Genomic DNA, 17,204 nt, shown 5'->3' with positions numbered 1-17,204 from the left:
GCAAATTATAAAAATATTAAATAAAATAAAAATATTTTTCATAAGCCCGTACTGCAGATCTCTTTTGTTGGTAGAACTGAACTTCCATTTCAATTCATTTCATACACCACGATTTGACGAGACAAATTAGAAGATTTCATTTTCTGTTTACTCGATAAGTAAAAAAAAAATAATTCATTTGTTTATCTTCCAAATTTATTAATTTAAAATTTTTTTCTTTATTATATCAGGCAAAAAAAAGTTGCTCGCCTGCGTTTTGAAAAGTCGAGGTCGTTTTTTGTGTTTGTTTTTTGTTTTTGTTTTTGTTTTTTGTTTTTGTTTTTTTGTTTTTAAACAGTTGTTTCGATATAAGAAAATATGAACTTTTTTATTATTAAAACTATAAATTGTTAGGTGAGAGTACAGGTATTTTTTTCGAAGAAAATTTACCAATTGGTAACGTGCTTAAATAATATTTGGTGCTAATGCAGAGAGTGATCTGCGCTATTTTTTAAATCGTATTTGCACGTTTAATTAAAGTTTTATATATATATTTTTTTATTCAATTGTAAGGTTAAAGTATAGATTAGGTACAAACCACCCTCCCCTCCCCATGTTAAGAATGGCTTTTTTAATTAATGTTATTATTTCAGCACGGATCATTCTCTGCATGAGTACCGATTAATGTTTTGTTTTTGCTTTTTTTTTAAAGAAAACCTTTTTTAACAAAATTGAAAGTACACTTTTTTTTTACAGAAGTTGTTTTTATAAAAGAAAATATGAATGCTTTTTTTATTAAAGAAATTGGGTACTCGTGCACTTGTTGATCCGTGCTGACATAATAACGTTATTATTTAAAAAGCCATTCTTACCATGGGGAGGGGAGGGTGTTTTGTACCAATTCTGTACTTTAACCTTACAATTGAATAAAAAAACGGTAAATTTTTAGAGTAGGTCGACCTCCACAATTTTCTTTTAAATGACGACTTCTATAGGTTTTCGACTATGCTGAATACGGAAATAGCACTGAAATTTTGCAGAAATAAGTAGTTATCGAGATATAAAGAGTTGTATAATGCATTGTAATCTTTGGCAGCCATCTTTTTTATGCGCACACGCGTCATAAACAAATCTATGTGCATAACAAAGATAGCCATCGAAGAATACATAAAACAACTATTTATATCTCGATAACTACTTATTTCTGCAAAATTTCAATGCGATTTCCATATTCAGCATAGTTTAAAACCTATAGAAGTCGTCATTTAAAAGAAAATTGTGGAGGTGGACCTAATCTAAAAAATACCAAAAAACATATAAAACTTTGATTAAACTTGGAAATACGATTTTAAAAAATAGCACAGATCAGTAAGTGCATTAGCACCCATTAATCAACTAATGTGACCTTATTGTCAAATAAGCTCCGGCTACAATGTTGAACGCGCCGTTCAGGTTTTTTTGGGGTTTTTTCAAGTTAAATTCAAGTTTCACAATATCTTATTTTTTTATAATTTCACGTTATCTTTTTTTAATAATAAATTGTTAGTTGAAAGCGCAAAACAGTTACAAAATACCATTCCCTCTCTATGGTAAGAATGGCTGAAAAAAAATATTAAAATATTAGGTACTCATGCAGAGAGTGATCCGTGCTGAAATAATGTTATTATTTAAAAAAGCAATTCTTAACATGGGGAGGGGTGTTTTGTACCTATTCTGTACTTTAATAAAAAAAAAAACATATCATAAAACTTTAATTAAACTTGGAAATACGATTTAAAAAATAGCGCGGATCAGTAAGTGCATTAGCACCAGAAATTGTTAGGTGAAATACAGAAAAGTTTCTAACGAGAAAACCGTTATTTTTTTCAGCCATTCTTACCAAGGGGAGGGGATGGTGTTTTGTCACTATTCTGTGCTTTCAACTAACAATTTATTAAAAAAACAAAAGGTAAATTTTCACATTAGGTCCACCTCACAATTCTTAACATGGGAAGAATGGTGGTATTTATTCCAAAAGCCGTTTTTAACAGACGAAAGACAGGTAAAAGGTTAAAACACATGGTTAGGCATAGGTTTTGTTTATTAGAATTTTCCATTATACCAAATTGAGCCACAGCAACGTGTGACAGAGTGCAGCTAGTTTAACAATAAGCTTGGGACTAGGAAGGACACCCCTGATAATTTTGACATCTTGATGGGTGCTTCTGACTCTGTAGAAGTTACTGATTTAGTGGGACTCTTCTTACTGAAAGAACTTAAATATCACTTTAAACATGTCCAAGGGGGCCTTTATAGAGATGATGCCCTTTTTACTACAACAGCCAGGCCAAGAGAGTACAACAAAACAATTTAAAAAATTACATCTTTAATAACTTTGACCTTTCTATAATTATTGAACCAAACAAAAAAACTTCAAATTTTCTAGATGTTAAACTTAACACCGAAACTCATAGCCACTATCATAAACCTAACCTTATGCTTTTATACGTCCATAAATCTTCTAACCACACCAACTCAATTATAAAATCTATAGTATCATCCGTCTTTAGAAGAATTTCTGCTCTTTCTGCTGATAAAAAAACTTTTAATCAAAATGCTACTTTCTTCAATAATGCTTTAAGGAACTCAGGACACAAGAAAAAGATTAAATACAACCTTTATGCTCCTCCTGCAGGCCGCTTTAAATCTGTAATCACACTCAATATGACTCGTAAGAAACCAGTTCAAATAACAAGATCTGCCGCTTTCAATAACAATGAACCAGTCTACATATATAATCCAAACCAAAACACTAATCGCAATACCTCTAACCCACCCAGTCACATCAGGAGAAAGAAAAATATTTTGTTTAATCCTCCATTTAGCGTAAATGTCAAAACTAATATACCTAAGGAATTCTTCAACATTGTACAAAACTCTTTCAAATACCCACACAGATATAGTTCTATTTTCAATAAAAACTCAATCAGGATTTCTTATTCAACAATGCCTAATTTAGCACAAAGAATATTAACATCTAATAACAAAAAAATTAAATCAGCCCAAAAAATCCCTTTCCCAATTAAACCCAAAAACTGTAATTGTAATAACAAACATCTTTGCCCACTCAATAATGATTGCATCCATAAAGATGTTATATATTCATGCACAATTACTGAGCTCCCACGCAATCCTCCCATAACAGGCACTAATATTTTGTCTTCAAGTTATCCTTCTTCCCATCCTCCATCCGATATCGTTATTAATCCAATATACCACTCGAGCAGCCCCTCCATCTATAATCATACAACTAGCAATAATAATAATGATAATAATATTAATGAGAATAATAATATTTCTCCTAACAGCCATCCTAACACTAACAACACTCATTATCCCCTCCAAAATAGTCCTCGTACAATCATTGTCCCACCATTTGTTGAACACTATGAACAAAATTCAAACTATTTAACTAATACAAATCAGCAAATTAATATTAATACCAAACCTCGAGCTTTTAATAAAGTACATACATATATCGGCGCTACTTCAACATTAATTAAGAAAAGAATATCAAACCACATTTCTTCTTTTAACAACCATAATTCTAATAATAACCAAGGAACTTGTCTAACCACTTTAATTAAAAAACTTAACTCTAATAATACCCCCTTCTCAATCAAATGGACTATCATAAAAAAAAGTTAAGTCTTATACTCCAGGCTCTAAGTCATGTCACCTCTGCACAACCGAAGCTATAATTACTTCCCTCAAAGTAACAATATAATAAATTCTAAAAGCGAACTGATCACTTTCTGTAAACATAAGTCCAAATTTAATTATGGTAATTTTGAAATTACAGTTATTACTTTAACCTTTCAGATAGATATATAATTTTTCTTTAATTTTATCGTTTTTTCTACATACTTTCTTAATACTTTATAACTTAATAATCCTCTATTTTAATTTTTTATTTCTTCCTTGCTTGGCCGGTTTTTTATCTGCAATTTCCGTTTTAATCTTTAAATATTCCTATCTATCTAATATATCAATCTACCCACACATTCATATCCTGTATGTATATTTACTTATATTTTACTATATGCATTTACTTACATACTTACTTGCTTTATCCTGAATTTGCAGATACCGGCCATCCTCTCCCCTTAAAATTTTTTTATTTTAATTTTTATTTATTTATTTTATTTATTATTTATTAATTTTTTCCATTTAGTGTCTTTTAACAACTCTTGCTGACATTTTCTTAAGTAATAACCTGTACATTTCAGTTGACCTATTTTTTGGCCCTATATTTTTTGCGCCTTTTAACATCTTTTTGTCTGGGTCATTTTGACATTTGCTTTTCTATTTTATATTTAATTCTATCACCATTTAATTTTTTCTTTCTTTTTTTCTCTCCTCTTCTTCCCTGATCTTTCTTATTTACATTATGTCTCGGCAGTCGTGTGAAAAGCATATCTTATTTTTCTTTTATTAATATTATTGGAATTTTTCCCCTTTTCCTTGTACATATTTGTGAATTATTCTATGGATTTCGGCCTTTTGGATTATTTTGGATCATCTTCCAATTATGTGATTTCCTTGGATTTTACTTGTGCAAATGGAAATTCAATTAACTTTCTTGGAGTTATATTTTTGGATTTTACCGTCATTGGATTATTTACCTTTCACCAGACTATCCATTCACGTGTAATCACCTTTTTCTTCACCATATTCCCTCTGCTTCACTTTTTGTTATCAAGTAAGATCTTTGACTTACTTGTAATTTCATCAAATACTTTTGTATGCAAAATCCAATCCCGCATTTTGCTAATTCCTACCCTCTGATGAGAGGGAAAGTATTTCCTCGAAACTCCGCGAATTAAGGACTATCCACTTATCAAGTGTTTTCTTTTCAGATTAAATATGTTTTAACTCTTTTTCAAAGTGTTTTTTAACATGTTTTATTAACTGTTTGCTCTTATATATATATATATATTATCTCCTTACATGAAGTGGCTTCATGCCTTATCTAAAGTGATTTCCATAAAAAAAATGATTTATGATTGCTTTTTATTATTCTTCAGTCGAAGTTCTCAGAAATTAAGGAGCCCCTTACTTGGGAACTAATACTTGAACTCTATACAAAATACATAGATTTTCAAATGTTCTAAATTCTTTATCTTGCAAACACTGAGTTAGTCATAAAGTTGAGAACATAATTTTCCTCTCCCCAATTGACCATTTAAATATGTTATAGTATATTTTTTTGGTTTTACTGGATTTCATGACAAGAATTCGTCTTGTCTGGTGGAGTATCCAGCTTTGTGTTGTTACATAAGGTGACATCACTTGAAAAAGGTACACCATTCCTCGTAAAAGCCAGTGTGGGTTAGCCAGAGTAAATCTTATTTAGGCTGCGAATACTATGTGATTTCGAATATTAAGTCAGGGTTTACTTCTAGGGAAAAGTACCTCATACCAGGTTGTCCTGACAAACCCCTGTACAGAGACACCTTAGACACTCAAGGGTAGTGTTTAGTAGGTATTCACGTTTTCTAAGAGCAATTATAAATTGATCTCATTTCTAACACAGCAAAAAGAAATCCTATCAAGCAAATTGGTTATTATTTCTAATTTTTGATTGTTTGGTTATTATTTCTAATTTTTTATTGTTTAGCTGTGAAGAAACAGCCGCAGAAATTTTTGAATAAAAACTAATTTCCTGTTTCTGAATATTTCGATGAGGATTGATAATTTGTCACATTTGTATTACTGTTTTCCCTTTCAGTTTTACTCTCACGTTTCAGACAATGTAACCTTTGGTCTTTAGGTGTAGCTTGCCGAACACTGGAATCCACACAGAATTTCAAAACAAAACTTTATTCCATGATAGTAGCATACTCTTATTCTGTTAGCAATGTGAAAGTTTTACGCTGCGTAATGGATAAAGTACTAAGCAACCTTCAGTTTTAAGTGACGCTCATGGCTGATGGAGGGAGAGCATGTTACCTCCATGGATTAAATAAAGAGTTGAGTTCGACAGAAAGATTCCACCTGAAGAATGTCAGAGGTTACAAAACGTTGCGTGAATAACACTCAAAGTGAGAACAGTAGTCTTAATAATACAAAAGACCAATTTGCTTGATACGATTTTCTTAGTTTTGTTAGAAATCAAATCAATTATGTAAAATGTTGTGTCTGTAAAGGAAAGATCAATTTCTGCAGAAAATCTTAAGTAGGAGAGCTAAAATAAAAAAAAAAGAAAAAAAAGTTAAAAGAAAAAAATTTAGCCAAATCTCGTAAATTTATTTGTGTTACAATCAGGTAACAATCCTTGACCTGCTTACTCATTTGAAAAGGCCTTATTGGGTCGAAATAAATTTATGAGGTTTGGCTAAATTTTTCATTTTTTTTTTTTTTCCCTCTTCTTTTAACATGTATCTTTATCTCTGTTAGATAAAAGGAACTTTGTGTGCGTGAGTTCATTCTCTATGGATTCGGAAATGGCGAGACCTATTATTTTATATTTTAAAAAAATTATTTCACATGAAGGTACTTGATGTGTTTGGGAGTGTTCTTTGTATCAAAATGCATCCGGTAAGTATTGACAAAATCTGATTTAAGAAGGAAGTCAAATTTTATACAACCTAACATCACAAATGCATTATAGAAGTTTTATCACTGCACAAGCAGAAAGGCCCAGCATATAAAATTAACTGTAAATTCTTTTATAAGTCAAGAGTTCGTTTGAAATTAATGCTTCTTTCCAGAGCCCACTTGAACCGTGATGCTTGACTTTTGTACGTTTAACTTTAATTCAAGGTCGATCATGTAAAAATAATTTCATAAAATCAACAGTAGGTTCTTTGATAAGACGGGCGCATTCGAAATGAAAGTTTCTGTTTAAAGCACAACTGAAACATGAGACTTGATTTTTGCATTTTAAATTTTATGTAAAGCCATTATTTACAGATAATTTTATAAAATCGACAGTAGATTCTCTACAGTGCATTGTAGACTACAATGTGGAGGTGAGGTCCCTAACCAGAGTAGGCAATCAATCAATTTGTTAAAAAAAAAAAAATGGGCGATTTCACAGATTTCACTGACAAAGTATGGGAAGGTGGAACATTGATCCTCATTCAATTTTGGATGTCTGCTCTTCCTACTAGTATGCTTGTATATTCTCTGACCTTTTTTGGGCAATGGATTCAGTATTTCGTCATTATTTGGCATCTATTATTAAATCGATGAATATTGTCATGGAACATGGAAACAGCCATGCCGAGTAAAAATTATATAGAAGCAGCTATTGTGGTTATTAATGTGCAATTTTGGGAAAAGTGAATGTCTTCGTCATGGAAAAAAAGAAAAGAACAGAAAATAATCCGACTGGAATCTTTTCCCCCCACCCTCCAAACTTCAAATAATTTAAATTTATGTGACTAGGAATTAATTGTCTAAATACATATTTCAATCACGTAAATAAAAATCTTCCAATCACATACAAAGAAATGTTTATAATATGCATAGTTTTTATATTGTATAAATACACAAGCAGTTAATATACTGTGGAAAAAAAATCAATTTCAAGTGTTTCTGTAACGCTGATTGGCACTATTCATTTGGCATTCTATTGCGGTTGTATACTAATCAAGGTTTTATTCTCTACAATCAGTCTGGCAAAAACTGGGCCATTTTGGTGGCATTTTATCTGTTGGGCTGAGGTATTTGCCTCTTCTAGGTTTTGTATCCCCTCTTTGAAATAGAGTAACTTTATTACTTACTGCTAATGGTAATTTTTAAAAGACCAGAATGCTCCTTCTTTAGAGGCGCTTGCTTGACTCTCCCCACCTTCCGGCTTTGTATAACATCTACCTTCAATGGGAATAAAGTAAATGCCGCAATTGCTAATAGTAATATATCTTTATTTTTTAATTCTACACAATAAAAAAGCCTAATGCTATTTATAGCAAAATTTGCCAATGAAAACACATAATAGGAACACTTTTTCTCATTTGCCAAGCGATATTACTATGTGGATTTGTAAAAACAAAGTTAGGATCGGAAATTTCAACAAAAAGTTAAGATTACATAGAAAATATATATATACTAGCATAGGTGGCCAGCGTTGCCTGGGTGTTTGGAGGTGTATGCTGAGCAAAAATAAATATAAAAAAAACGGCCAATTTTTTTAATTTTGACCCCTATTATGACCCCTTAACATTTATTGTTTTGGGCTCAAATCAAGTTATTAAGTTAGATCCATGTATGACGAGATCCCTGGCGACACCAGATGATCTTGCTTTTCAAATAGAGGATGGGAGAGGATGAGGCATGGGGGGGGGGGACATACTGACACTTGGTCAAGGAAAAACAGATGTTTATGAGAGAAGAAATAGGAATATTTTGATGGGAAAGAAATAAATGAATAAATGATAATGAGATTCTCGAGTTGGCAGAAAAAGCAATACAGACTTTATTTTTAAATAAGAAAATAAAATTTTATGAGTCATAGAAGTGTTCTGTCTACTATTTTGAAAATCTAAAACAATTCAACTTGCAAGATTTTTGCTGTAATGCCTACGAATTCCTAATAATCAGTTAAAAATAATTTTCTTTATAAAAATAAAACTATTTGATAATTTGTGAAATTTGGAATATGATATTTTTCTTTATTATTGGTTTTTAATATAGGAGGAATTCTGGACAAGAGCCGATTTCTATATGTACATTTTGTTTAGGGAGCTATATTGGTCAAATAAGGGGGGGGGGGTTACCTCACTTTACCTAGTTTAGTATTAATTAATAAATATTCCCAAAATATCAGACTAGCCTGGGTGCCCGGCATTGCCCCAGGTGTTTGGCGGTATGTGTTGAGAAAAAAAAAAATGTAGTAGGCAGACATGCTTGAATCTGTACTACGAAGAATGTGAAAAAAAAAAAAGTGACGTCTTAGCTGTTGCGCCCATCGCCAAGCTGTAAGTGATGAATTTTTAAATTAAGGCTAGTCAATCGAAAAGAGGGGATGACTTTTGAAAATATCGGCGAAAAAAGCAACCCCTCCTTGTAGAAAAGTGCCTAGTTGAGGGTGAGGAAATTAATGTTTTTAGCCAATTTTTCGATATTTGTCGTCCGAAGGGTTGATTGAGCTTTAAAACAATACTGATCTTGTGAAAATTTGTCGCCTCTGTCAAGAGTTTTAGGCAGACATATAAACATACATACATTTAAACAGACAGGTGAGATTTATATATATAGATGGTATTTCTCTTAATTTTATTGTTGCTTAAAAGTGTTTTGATGCTCAAAGCTGCATATATATGGAAAGTTTTATTTATGTAATATGTAAATTTATTGATTTCTCCCTCATGTCATTTGGAGAGGTGGGTGGGGCTCACTCTGAAACGTAATCCAGCACTGCAGACAGGACAAAGTCTGACAGCTTGGAAATGATATACTACGTACTCCAAAAATATTTTATTCCTAATTTAAAAAGAATCAATTTGGAAAAACTTCTAATTATTCATGATTATTGCCTTAGTATTATTTGGATTCATTGGAATACTGTTCTCATCTTCACAATGTTTTTGGTCGATGTAATCTCCGACCATCTTCAGGTGTATGTTGTTGAACTCAGGATTGTTTCTGTCGTTACATCAACCGAATCGTTGTGAAAATAACATTCAAGATGAGAACAGTAGTCCAAATAATACAAATAATCAATCCTCATCTCAAAAGTTCAGAAACGTGAATTATTACATTGTTATGAATGTAACATTTTGATTAGGTTTCATTAAATGTTGATTAAAACAAAGGTATCACAGCCGTAGTGTCAGTTTTCATTAAGCCACAACTGAATAATAATTAACGTATTCTGGTAATGTGGGCTAAGATTTTGAAATCTCACTTGATTAATCTCTATATATAAAGTCAGGTATGCTTATATATTTGTATGTGTAAGATTCAATCCTAAACTAATTAACCCATCATCATAAATTTTTGAACACAGCTGCTGTAAGTTCATAGACTGGTCCCTCAAGCGACATCCTCAACATTCGTGCGCCATGATTTTCTCATCTGCATCTCTCTTTCTAGCCAGGTTGTCTATCACACTGATGGTTACCCAGAACTGGTTTACAAGGACACAAAAACATTAAAAAATTTTAAAATGTAGATAAGATACAGTTATACTCTGGATGTGTGCGCGCAACACGGACTCGGAAAAGGACCCTAAAATTTTAGCATCCATATCTCAGTTAAGTTCCAGTGTATCAGCTAGGATTCGACTAAGATATTTTGTCTATCGAGGCATTGTTGTTCGTTTGAAGTCAGCACATCTCACTGTCTGCTCAACCCAATCTAGACCTCTGCAGAGTTTTCACTCCTTGGATCTCCAATCTGCTTAAAGCCAAACTCTGACTGCATATTTAGTTTCAAACCATAAGAGTTTTATTTGTTTTTCTCAGTCACATCCATCTGCTCAGCGAAAATGACTACTTCTACCTGCTTTCTCAGTTGTCTACCCAGACACATCAATCTGTCAGGAACAATCCATCTGGAGAGATTCAATAGATTTCAGTAGTCTCCTCATGTCTGTGCACTTACCACACTATTATTGACTTAGTCACTTCCTAGTTCAACATTCTTGGCTACATATGTGTGAGGTCTTGGGGAGGAATGGAAGACGTAATGAGGACTATATTTACTTGTATGCAAAAGAGGGGGAGAGTGGGTTAAATCCCTTTGTGAAAATTCAGATACTGATTTTTTGCGAAATTTTAACCACAGGTAATGAGTATCAATTTTTTTTTTTTTTTATGGAAATCGCTTGAGACAAGGTATGAAGCCACTTGATGAAAGGAGCTAACAAGAACAAAAGATTATTGCAAAGACAAGAGATGCCTATTGACCGTAGTCTTGAAAAGATGAAGGTTGTAGGTCAAAGAAAAACAGTAAGTAGGAAGAGAGTTCCACAACCTTGCAATTCTTGGAAAGAAGCTACTGGAATAGGAAGCTGTCGGGACAAGATCAAAGTGTAGTATCTGTTCTTCAGATGCTGCACTTCTATTTCTTGTTCTCTTTCGGTGGAGGAGAAATCCTTCACGACTGAGACAATTTTTATTTTTGTACCTTTTCTCCACGTTAAAAAATGACCCTGGTGTCTAACTCTGTCCCGTGGGGAGGCATAGTAAATAGGTACAATGAGGTATTAAAACAATGAATTGATGGAGATCATTAGACCAACGAGTCAAATGTACTGGAACAAAGGAAACAGAGAATAGATCAGACAATTCTGAAGAACACATGTCATAATAGTATTTGTAGAAAAGACTGAGATTAGCAAATATCACGCCCGTGAAAGAGACGTTACAGTAAAGAAAGGGTCGGGCCGATCAGATTACAGATACATTTCTGTAATTTACCAAGAACCTTCAACTGGGACACAGATTCACCTGCCCAAATATGTCAAAAGTACTCCATACTTGGTCTGATAATAGTATTAATTAATAAATATTCCCAAAATTTCAGGCTGTTTTTAGAGTATTTTAAATACTTTTTAGGAAGTATAATAAATAGAGACAATCTCCTATTTGCACATTCAAATATTTCAGGTTTGCATTTAATTTGAACCAGTCATGATCAAACTAATTAAGCAAGACTCTTTAAAATTTCAATTTCTCAAGAATCCTTAAATTTGAGACATTTTCCAGAATCAAAATCATGTAAAAAAAAAATCTTGATCAAAGTTGGAATAAGGATTACAGACATAAAACTTAGCATCATATCTTAATTTTAAACTTTCTAAATGGACATAAAAGTAATGCAGAAATATTCTAATAATGTATACAAAATGTTTAAATGAGGGAAATGTCTGTGTTAAGATGGTACATGTCAAATATATGTATCATTTTAAAATGTAGAAATAGAAAAACATCTTAGATTTGATAATAAAAAAAAAAAAAAAAAAAAAAAAAAAAAAATCTGATTATATTTTATTTAATTGGAATTCATTATTGAGATGAGTATTATTTATTAATTTTTATTTATTGCGGACTATTATCCTCATCTTTTCTTAGTTGCTTCACAGCGTTTCGGCCAACTATTTCTCTGGCCTTCGTCAGGTGGTAACCACGTGACGCAGTTGATAGAGACGTTAAATCTCTATGGTTCCAGGTGATGATTCTCTGAAGATAGCGGTTTCGATCCTAACCAAAGTCGGCCAGAGGCTTACTTGGCCAAAACGTGGTGAGATGGCAACAACTTCGGAAGGCAGTAATTGCAGTCAGGAGATTCAGTTCCTACCCCGTCACGGTTACCACCTGACGAAGGCCAGAGAAACAACTAAGAAAAGGATAATAGTCCGCAATAAATAAAATTAGAAAATATGATTTTTGTCATGAAAAAAAAAAAATAAAAAAAATGTGTGCCCTAAAAATAGAAAGATAAAAAGGAACAAGACTAGTTTTGTAAAAACTCCAAAAGATGTTCTCGCTCAGGAAATTTGGAGACAGGCATGTTGATGCTTCGAAGCCGTGGAACAAACTGAATTTCATCCTCTTATTTATTTAAGTATGTGAGGTTTCCTATGATTGTCTCTTTAGGAGGAGCAGATTGCTGAAACAATCTTTCACTTGGTGCTTGTATCACTAAGTGAAAGATTCTTATGGAATATTGAGATAACCTGCCCCACTACTTGTTTTTTCCTTGTTTAAATCGACCTTTTTAATAAAGATATTGGCATTTGAGTGATTGCATCCAAAGACAATAAACAACTTGGGTTCAACAACATGGTTTATGCACTCATTGTTATGTAACAATATAATTTAAAAAAAAAAAAAAAAAAAAAAAAGCTAAGTTTTTTTTTTTTTTACGAATTTATTACATATATATGTATATATATACTTTCTGAAAAGAAATTTTTTTTCAGTTATATTAAACAGTAACTAGTGGTTTTCAATCTGATTCAAATCCAAGTCCGGAATTGGAAACATACAATTAGTTCTTTGAAAATTCACACCATCTACTCTTTCATCACTGCCCATATCATCATCATCATCATCCTCTTCATCATCATCACAGCCGCAAAAACTTGGATTTGATTCGTCACTCACATACACAGACATGTCCCGGCCAATCGGATTAACAGACCGATCAAACAAGACTGGCTGTCTAAGATCACTACATTGCCAGTTTCCATCAACATCATCATCATCGTCCATAGCAACAGCAGTGGTAGTCATTGCAGCGGGTACGGTGCTGTCAACAGCAGCAGTAATAATAATAGTAGATGCGGCAACACTAGTGGTGGTAGTGGCGGTGGTGGCAGCGGAGGCTGCTGCTCTGGCAGCTGCTTCCCCTGCTTCAGTGGCAGCAGATATTTCAGCATCTTCAGATAAAGGATCGTCGCCGTGTTCGCTGGCAAGGAAATCAGTTTTGCGTAGAACCTCCAATGAAATTGGACATGACGTTTGCATTGTGGAAATGCGTAGGGTGTTTACAGTTGAAGTTGTTAATGAGGATGTTGGCCAAAAACCTGTGTTGTTGTCAACCATTGATTGGTGCTGTAATCCGGTCCACAGCTCCTGGAATGAGAAGAGAAAAAAAAAAAAAAAAAAAAAAAAAAAAAAAAAAAAAAAAAAATTACAAAATATTTAAATACTAAAAAATAAACATGAACATATGTATGTGGGTTAGCTTTGTGCTATGAATAATCGCATATACAAATTTAATTTTTATGAGCAGAGAAGACTGGATTGGTTTTCTTATTTTTTCCCTGTCAATCGGTGTTCATCTTTTTCTTGTCAATTTTTTGGGTCTATTTTTTTTCTCTCCAATTAATTTGGATCTATTTTATCTCTTCAATTAATTTTGGATCTATTTTTTTCTTGTCAATCAATTTTGGATCTATTTTTTTCTTGTCAATTAATTTTGGGTCTATTTTTTTCTCGTCAATAAATTTTGGTCCTAACTTTTCTTTTCAATTAAGTTGGAATTAAATTACAAAGTGTTAACGAGCAGGAAAGCAAGGTTCATTTCTAGTAAATCATCTTGTAAAATCTTGTTTCAACTAAAATTCATGAGAAGTGTGCTGACAAGAGAGCAGAATTCCGGGGGGGGGGGGGGGGTAAATTTATTTGCAACCATGTAATATTCAAAGAGGAGTCAACAACTCCGTTTTCATTCTTAAATCTGTTTCATTTGCTTCATTAGAAAACAAACAGAAAACGTCTGATTCACAGAGCCATGAAAACTACATCCATTTTCTTTGAAATTAAAAATACAAATAATAATAATATAGACTACTAATCCAGCTGTTTATCTTTAAAGGTTTCATCTGTTATGAAATTTGTTCTGATTTGTTATGCTCAAACTTGTTTCTGAAATATTTCTATTATTGATGTAATGATTCCAATACCCCCCCCCCCCCGATTCCGATACAATTACTGATTCCGTATTAAATTCCCAATTCTGATACAATTATCAAATTCCTATTGAGATTCTTTATAAATCTCTAAATATTTAACTATCTTTTCACTGATTACCGTAAAAACTCATGTTTATTAAAAAAATTTTTTTTTTTATGTTCATTAAAATACACTTGTGGAGGGGGTGATCTATAGATTTTACTTATACTAGCCGTTTAAAAATCAATAAAGATTTATTATTCCATTATTACTAGGACTATGACAACAGCATATTCTTTACATTGTTTTGACTCTCGAGTGTATACCAGACACAATTAATTAACAGAGAACCACATCACTCTATATAAAAGCATATAAGATATCAACAGATACACACTTGAGAGTCAAAACAATGAAAAAAATATGCTGTTGTCCTAGCCCTAATTATTACTACAAGCAGTAGAAGATTTTGTTTTAAACAAAATAAACAGATAATTCAAGAAATCGTTTTTGGCATCAGAAAATAGACCAAAAATTGTCTTATCCTGATACCGATTCCCACCAAAAGTCCAGGTTTTTCTGATTCCTGATTCACTGTCCCAACACTAATTTTTATATTCTTCTATAAACATGTTTTTGTCAAGTTCAATATCTAAACTAATTACACATTAATTATTAATTTTGGATAACAGCTATTAAGCATAATGGATCTAAATGTGGACTACATTTAGTTTGCTGTAGTTTAATGCAAAGAAAGTAAAATGTGATTGAAAGCCTTTATACAAATAAAGATACTTCTGATTTCAATGAAATGTTAACACTAGACATAAAGTCATAATATTCAAAAATTTTCAGTCTTTTTGATATTTTTTAAAAGGGATTTTAGAGAAAATAATATAGGGATAATTTATCTGAAAATTCAAATTTATCAGATTTGCACTGAATTTAATCCGAGTTCATTAGATACCAATTAAGCAAGATTGCATGAATTTCAATGTTTTCTTAAGCTTAAATGTTGCTATTTTTTAGAATCAAAATCATGTAATCGATTCTGATCAAAATTTGAATCAGAATTCAGAACATAAGTTTTAGTATCATTATATCTTGATTTTAATCTTCATAAAAAGTCTTAAAAATGGTGCAAAACTGTCACAGGTATTCTTGTAATATATATATATATATATATATATATATATATATATATATATATATATTGTTGTTTTGAAAAAAGAAAAACCGAATGAATTTATAAAATGGTGACCAACGTTTCGTCCCTATCGCAGGGGACATCTTCAGGATATTAAAAAACAACATAACGTCAACCATCGCTGGTATTTTTATTTTATTTTTATTCATACACACACACACACATATATATATATATATATATATATATATATATATATTATACTAGCTGTACCCTGCCATGCATTGCTGTGGCTCAATTTGGTGTAATGGAAAATTCTAATAAAAAGAGAAAATGCATGTTTCTTATATTCTTAGTACAGCAATCCACTCCAAAAAGTGAAAAATAAATGGTACTCTTGCAGAATTGGATCCTGATCCTCGGGATTACCGTCAATCATGACTTGGGCTCGACCAACAATCAGCGGATAAAGCTGAACGTAGCAAAAATGTTGAAATGCTAAATGTTTTTTTTTTTTTTTTTCTGTATACAAAAATGTGAGTTAGTAATTAATATTTGAGTGAAGGGGGGGGGGGTTTACTATACACAGATTCAAAAAAGTTGTCCACAAACAAATGAATGAAAGCAAAGGTAAGGTAAGTTACGTTTCTACCTAACTGGATAATTGTTTAGTGTTTTTATGTAATGTAAAATGTTTAATTGGCTCGAAAAACAGAAATGGTTGCAGACTGTTGAATACGTTAAGTTTGGGAAAGTAAGTTGAAAACTAAAAACTATACAATACAGTGTCAAAAACCCACCGAATATATGTTACCATGACATAATCGGTGGGTTTGTGACAGTATTTTGTATAGTTTTTTTAGTTTTAACTCACTTTCTCAAACTTAATTTAATCAACGGTGTCCGCCACCATTTGTATCTTTCAAATACACCGATAAACACTGTTTTTCAAGCCGACTAAATGTTACATTAAATGAAAAGGGTTTGTATTACTAAACACAGATACAAAGAAGTTGTCAAAAAATAAATATATGACAAACAAATGTTATCAAAGGCAAGAAAAGTAAATGTTCTACCTAACTGGATAAGATTGTAGTGTTTTTATATAATGTATAATGTTTAATCGGTTCAAAAACATGCAGTGTTTATCGGTATATTTGAAAAATACAAATGGCAGCAGACTGTATCGAACATGTTAAGTTTGGGGAAATTTTTGGAAAATGAGTTTAAACTAAAAAACTATACAAAATACTGTTAGGAACTCACTCAATATATGTTACTGTGACGTAGGCTGACATATAATCAGTGGTTTTAAACTTTTGCTCAATACAGGTGACGACTTTTAAGAGTCCCTTTTAGTGATTACCTGGTTTGAGGATATTTGTACAACTAAACGGCTAATCTGCCCCAAAAATCCGGTATTATTTTACTTTAAGGGCCGTCTCATGTTCGTATATAACAAAATATTTTATTGTAGATTTCAGTGTACTAAAACTGAATCTGCAAACCATTTCCGTCGCAGAAAGAAAGTTTTCATGATATGAAGAAATTACTTTTCCGAAAAGTGGGTGATCACTTTTCAATGTAAATTTAACTTAGAATGAGCACCCACTTTCTGGCCACCTGAGTGTTAAGTTAAATTTGCATGGAAATGATCAACTACTTTTCGAAAAAGTAATTTCTTCCTA

At 32.0% G+C, this 17,204-nt stretch overlaps 1 protein-coding gene across 8 annotated transcripts in view; it reads right to left on the bottom strand.

The window, feature by feature from the left end:
* Positions 1-12,820: 12,820 nt before the first annotated feature.
* Positions 12,821-17,204, bottom strand: part of LOC145242168 (uncharacterized) — a 124,498-nt gene continuing 120,114 nt past the window's right edge. For all 8 annotated transcript variants that reach the window (XM_080105148.1, XM_080105149.1, XM_080105154.1 and 5 more), the window contains one exon: positions 12,821-13,547. In XM_080105148.1, the coding sequence (XP_079961274.1) occupies positions 12,909-13,547 (639 nt within the window). In that variant the 3' untranslated portion in view covers positions 12,821-12,908. The remainder of the gene's footprint in view (positions 13,548-17,204) is intronic.

This window comes from Euprymna scolopes, chromosome 21 (genome assembly GCF_053919585.1).
Source record: "Euprymna scolopes isolate OS-2025 chromosome 21, ASM5391958v1, whole genome shotgun sequence".
NCBI classification, from domain to species: domain Eukaryota; kingdom Metazoa; phylum Mollusca; class Cephalopoda; order Sepiida; family Sepiolidae; genus Euprymna; species Euprymna scolopes.
The sequence above is the reverse complement of the archived record's forward strand: the minus strand, read 5'-3'. Positions and strand labels throughout refer to the sequence as shown.